The sequence below is a fragment of the Theropithecus gelada genome, chromosome 1 (genome assembly GCF_003255815.1).
Source record: "Theropithecus gelada isolate Dixy chromosome 1, Tgel_1.0, whole genome shotgun sequence".
Lineage (NCBI taxonomy): Eukaryota > Metazoa > Chordata > Mammalia > Primates > Cercopithecidae > Theropithecus > Theropithecus gelada.
In genome coordinates this window covers 127,023,392-127,029,893 of record NC_037668.1, presented here as the reverse complement: position 1 = coordinate 127,029,893, position 6,502 = coordinate 127,023,392, and the positions used below count along the sequence as shown (strand labels likewise).

General features: G+C 34.6%; 1 protein-coding gene across 3 annotated transcripts in view; it reads right to left on the bottom strand.

Annotated features, from left to right (window-relative positions):
- Nucleotides 1-707: 707 nt before the first annotated feature.
- SNX7 (sorting nexin 7) overlaps nucleotides 708-6,502 on the bottom strand; it is a 108,534-nt gene continuing 102,739 nt past the window's right edge. For all 3 annotated transcript variants that reach the window (XM_025367452.1, XM_025367462.1, XM_025367472.1), the window contains one exon: nucleotides 708-1,154. In XM_025367452.1, the coding sequence (XP_025223237.1) occupies nucleotides 1,077-1,154 (78 nt within the window). In that variant the 3' untranslated portion in view covers nucleotides 708-1,076. The remainder of the gene's footprint in view (nucleotides 1,155-6,502) is intronic.

Below are 6,502 nucleotides of genomic sequence, written 5' to 3'. Positions count from 1 at the left end.
ATGTGTAAGACAGCATGCATGACCAAATACCTCAAATTTCACAGTCCTGAGAAATATCTACTTCCAAAAATCAGCGAAAATTAAATAATCAACACATTTAGCTTTTTTAATTATAAATTATATTTAATTATAAATTTCTATTAATTTTATAATTTTAATTAATTATAAAATTAAGAGAAAAAATCTGTATGATCAGTATTACTAGAATGTAAGCTCTGAAAGTATCTTTTTCATCACTAAAGAACATAAGCACCTACATCTGTGCCTTGCATGGGATACACAATGAATGAATGGGGAAATAAACTTGATAAACACTGTACATCTTAACAAATAAAAGCTAGGTATGAGTTGAAAGAATATGCAAAAATTTTACAAAGCCCAAATATATCTACTAGTGGGAATATAATTATATAAGGATTTCTAACTAATAACTCAAATAATAATTTAAATCTTGGAAACTTTTTAATTGTGGAAAACAATTACTTATAAAAATCAATTTTTGAACAGTTGTCATCTATTTTAATAATGTCAAATAATTTTTGGTTGTTACTTTGAATTCCTAATATTAAACTGAATAGTATTCAGAGGAAATGATAATGAAATAAAATTGAATGCACAGTATACTTGTTAACACATGCTGAACTCAATTTAGAATGTTTAAGAGGCTTGAGTTACTAGGAGGCAAGGAATACACTGCAGCCAGCCACTTCATACTAAACTTTTTATTAAAACAGTCCTTACAACATATTTAAAATGGCATGTTCCACAGTCAAATATTTAAGAAAAAAAATCTATATGCAATTATTGGCACACAAATTTAAGAACATAATTAAAACCAAGCCAGATCTCTCTCTGTATTTCTATATCTATATACATATAGATATATATCCATACAGATAGATATATCTTCAAATTCATGTCAGTGACCTGGAATACCTGAGGTTTCAAGTTGTTGGTTTTCCAGATAGTACAAAACATTTTTCATCCACTTTATAAGGGACATGGCAGATCCAGAAAGAATAACTTTGGTTAATAAATGCTGTCTCCCAAAGATCAAACAGAAGTCCTCAATGGGATTAAGGTTTATCTTCAGAGGTTTCTTCCAAGTGGAGGTTGGTCTGTGATGTAAGGAATGATTCCCACGTAGCAAGGCACTGAATAATGGAAACACACCATGAGGCAATCAATAACGGTTTACTTTCAGCGTTAAAGGATTAATAAATTCTTACACATCTGTTCCTATTGCAATCTGTTCTATTCTTCTCTCCTATCATCTTGTCAGAATCCTTGTCATTTTCTACATATTTTAATTCTTAATGAGGGATGCTACTGTGAAGTAAGGGGAAAACATATTAAAGGTTAAAAAGATTAGCAAGGATTAGTTTGCTGAAATAGTCTACTATTACCCCATATCAAGAGAAAAATAAGAGCTCCACGTTATAGAGAAAAAGATGGAGCCAGATGGAGCTGAGGAGGAGTGATGATACAAACACACTTCAGCCTGATTTGAATCCCATTACACCAAGTGTGAATTTGAGAAAGTTGATTAACCTTTATTAGAGTTTCTTCAGCTACAAATTAGGTTAATGATAGTACTTACCACTAGCACAACTGTGAGAATTAAATTTATATAATCTGTATAAATCTCTACGCAGAATGCATAACATAAAGTGAATGCTCAAAAAGTTAGCAACTGTTAAGATGGTCTGTCGAGAATGGGTGGAAAGACTTAAGTTATTAATGTGCCACAGGAAATGACACAGGATTGTAAGGGTCTGAAGGCGCTCACAACACATAAACATAAATGTGGCCTATTTGATTTTGCCTGAGGATGACCTTCCTAATAGACCAGTCTCAAGTATCTGTATGAAGTTTATCTACAGCATAATTTTAACAGTCTGAACGCACTTAGGATTCTTCTAAATCATACCTACTCTAATGTATATTCAGCCTGAGCTATAATGAATTTGGAAAGAAATTATGTTTTGTTTTTTTTTTCAAACATGGATAGACGGCCATAGACATGTATGTTTCTACATAATACACTCCAAAGTTGGACTGATTAACACTGGTCCACCTGGCTCAACTACCTCCATGTCACTTCTTCTGCCTCTAATCCTTTCACAGCTTTAATGTGTCCATATCAGACAACCAGTGCTAATAACAGACTAGAGATTTTTCAAACACTGTAAAAACTCAAACATTTAAAGCTCTCAAATTATAAGTGTGTTGCATTTCAAAAAGTATGTATTCATATAATTATGTATGTGTATGTGTATGTGTGTGCGTATGCACAAACACATTTTTTTCAAACTGAAGATTTAGAATATGGGAAATACTATGTCAATTCAGATTTTCATAAAGATTACATACTGTGATTTAACTCTGAGATAGGCTCCAATAACTTAGGAAGCTAATAATAAGCTAAAAGATTTGTATAATTACAGGAGAACAGTAAAGCATTGAATGACCTAATTGTCAAATAAAAAAGACACTGGGTAAAATTTACCCAATAAATTACTGGGTTAAATAGTGGGTATTTATTTTGTAATATATTTTGAAGGCCAGACTTGGGGTAATGTAGGCCTCATTAGAATAATCAAGTTTATCAAGACTTTAAGGTATACTTTTTGCTTTAAATAGCTTTAGAAGGTACTGAAAGTCAAGTACAATCCAAGAAGCACAGTAACTGTAATAAATCGATTCTGGGATTTGCTTTTATCCTCCAGTAAGTTACTAACTTTACGATATTCTAGTTCCTCAGATATATAATAATAATAGCCTCTCTCATAGGGATGGAGAAATGACAAAATAAAATAGGAAGAGGAGGGAAGGGGAGGGGACTAGAGGAATCAGGGTCAGGTAGTTACTACAGGAGACACCTAGTAAGAGTGGCCTCCTCTTAGACGGTACAGGAGAATAACTTAGATATCTTTAAGTATATCTAAATGCCTATACTAATGAAAAGGCATAAAAGATGAATACTTCACATTTAGTATATTTTTCAAATTTTGGACTGTAAGTAATTTATAATTGTCCAAACTACACATGATTTGGGGGGCATGGAGGGTAGACATACAAAAATCTCTTCACTCAACAAATATTTTGGAGTTCTTACTATATGCCAGGCACTGTGACGGTACTAGCGCACAGCTCACAAACCAACAGAAATTAGGATTTAGCATGAAACCCAGGTAAGCAAATATAATCAACTATAGGATCTGTGATGTTACAGGACATGATGGGAGTAACAGTAATAGGATCTAAGATTGGAGTGTCCTAATGTTTCCTAGTGGAAGTAATCACTGAATGCAGACTAAAAGATGAGCAAAAGGTAGACCCCATAAATCTCGGCATGTTTGTGAAAGGTCAGTGTGAGGAAGTATAGCGTAGTGATCAAGAACTCAGGTTCAGGACTTCTGTTGCTGACCCAGAGGGTGTAACAAGGACTGGAAAGGCTCTTTTGCCTAAATCAATCAACCAGGTAGATACTATATATATAAAGCAATGGTTTTCAACACCCTGGAAATCAGGCAACAAAGGATAGTGGCCCCTGAGGAGAAAAACAAACAAACAAACAAACAAAACCAGAGTAAACTCCATGATTACCCCAGTGTTATGAACTGCAGCCCTAATTCTAGTACCTAAGAAGGTGACTGTATCTGGAGATGAGGCCTTTAAAGAGGTAATTAAGGTAAAATAAGGTCACATGGGTGAGCCCTAATCCAATATGACTGGTGTCCTTATAAGAAGAGGAAATCTGGACACAGAGAGGAAACCAGAAATGTGAGCAAGGAGGAAGAATCATCTGAGGACACAGCAGGAAGGTGGGCATCTGTAAGCCAAGGAGAGGGACCTTAGAAGAAAGCAGCCTGCTGACACCTTGATCTTAGACTTCTAGCCTCTAGAATTGTAAGGAAACAAATTTCTGTTGTTTAAGCCACCTAGTCTTAGGAATTTTGTTATGGCATCTGTATTGGGCTGTTCTTGCGTTGCTATAAATAAATACCCGAGACTGGGTAATTTATAAAGAAAAGAGGTTTAATTGCCTCACAGTTCTGCAGGCTGTATGGGAAGCTGGTGCCAGCATCTGCTCAGATTCTGGGGAGGCCTCAGGAAGTTCACAATCATGGCGGAAGGTGAGGTGGGAGCAGGCATGCCACATGGCGAATGCAGGAGTGGTGGGGGCAGTGCTACACACTTTTAAACAACCAGATCTCATGTGAACTCAGAGCAAGGGTTCACTTATCACCAAGGGGATGGCCCAAGCCATACATAAGGGATCCAACACTATGATCCAAACACCTTCCACCAGCCCCAACTCCAACACTACGGATGACATTTCAACATGAGATTTGGGCAGGGATGAATATCTAAACTATATTAGCATCCCTCTAATATACCAGCTTGTTGCCTTAACAGAATTTCCAGGCCATGGTGAACGGAGACATTACCTGGCTGACTCACTGAGTTAAAAGGGTAGAGCTAAGAGTTAGAGAAAATGCAGCTAGAGTTCATAGACCAGAGTAACAGAGAAGAGAGTGGTGCATGGAGACAAAGTTCTGGAGATGTGCGGAGGATGCGCCACATCAAGCAGAGTACTGATTGGCACATGTACGTGAGAAGACTAGGAGACACAGGGGGAAAAAGCCATCGGGAAGGATTAAACAGTATCCAGCATTCTCATAGGGCCTACAATAGTACAAGATCCCATCAAGCAGACTGCAAAATCACTTAATTCATTATCTGCAAAATTTATCACTGTCAGAACACACTATAAGAAATGTTAAAAAAAAAAAAAAAGCTTATCTGGCAGAAAAAAAAGAGACCAGATAGAAATATGGATCTATAAATAAATGACATAGTAACTACATGAGTACATATGATATATACTTTTCTTATTATTTAAATGTATTTAAAATATAATGAATTAAAAAAAGGAAAATCTTACAGGGCTTGTAATACATGTAGAGGTAAAATGCATTACAAAAACAGCATAAAAGCCAGGTGGAAGGGAATGAAAAAACACATTTGTAGGTTCTTATATAGGCAGTATAATAAATACTACCTGAAGGTAGACTATGACAAATTTAAGATACATACAGTAACCTAAAAATAACCACTAAAATAACAGAGTTATACCTAATACAAAAGAGTTATACCACAAAGAGATGTAAAACAAAATCATGTAAAGTTGTCTATCAGTCCAAAAGAAGGCAAAAGAAGAAAATGGGAACAATGTACAGATAGGACAAATAAAAAACAGCAAGATAAAAGACTCAAATATACCAATAATCTACTCAAATGTCTATATGCTAAACATACCATTAAAAGATGCAGATTGCCAATCGAATTACAAAAAAGACCTACCTATACTTTGTTTAAATTTCTTATAAATATTTTAAATATAAGGACAAATATAGTTAAAATTAAAAGGATTAAGAAATACATATATGGCCAGGCACGGTGGTTCATGTCTGTAATCCCAGCAGTTTGGGTAGTCGAGGTGGGAGGATCGCTTGAGCCCAGGAGTTTGAGATAAGCCTGGGCAACACAGTGAGATCCTGGGTTTATTTCTTTTAATTAAAAAAAAATATATATATATGTGTATATATATACACATAGATATACATATATATGTTTTATTGTAACACATGTCAAAAGAAAAGCTAGCATGGCTACACTAGTATCAGAAATGTAGATTTCAGAGCAAAGATCATTATCAGAGATATCATTTCATAATGATAAAAGGGCCAATACATCTAGAGGACATAATTTAAAATGTTTACACACATAAAAGAGTTTCATAAAAACTGACAGAAATACAAGGAGAAAGACAAATCTACAAGCATAATTGATTTTGATACCCCTCTCAAGAACTGACAGAATGTGTGGACAGAAAATCAGCACTCATATAGAAGATCTGAACCACACTATCAATCAAGTTGACCTAACTGAGATCTACAGGACAAAAGCAGAATACATATTTTCTTTCACGTGCCCGTAAAACATTTACCAATATAGATCACATTCTGGCCATACAAGAAGTCTCGATAAATTTTAAAAGATTCAAGTCATATAAAGCATGTTCTTTGAACATAATGGAATTAAACTAGAAATCAGTAACAGAAAGATATCTTTAAAATCACCAAATATTTGAAATCTAAACAGGACAATTATAAAAAGCCTCCAGTGTCAAAGGACAAATCAAAGGAGAAATTAGAACGAGTTTTGAACTGAATATGAAAACACAACACAGCAACAATTTTGGTATGCCATCAAAGTAGAACATAGAGATTTTTTAGCACTAAATGCCTACATATGAAAGGAGGAAAGATTTCAAATCAATGACTTTAGTCTCTACCTTGAAAACCAAAAAAAGAACAATTAAATGCAGAAGAAAACAAAAACAAAACAGAAAAGAGCAAAGTGGGACTCAATGAAAGAAAAAAGAAAAACAATCAAGAAAAATCAATGAAACTGATATCAGGTCTTTGAGAAA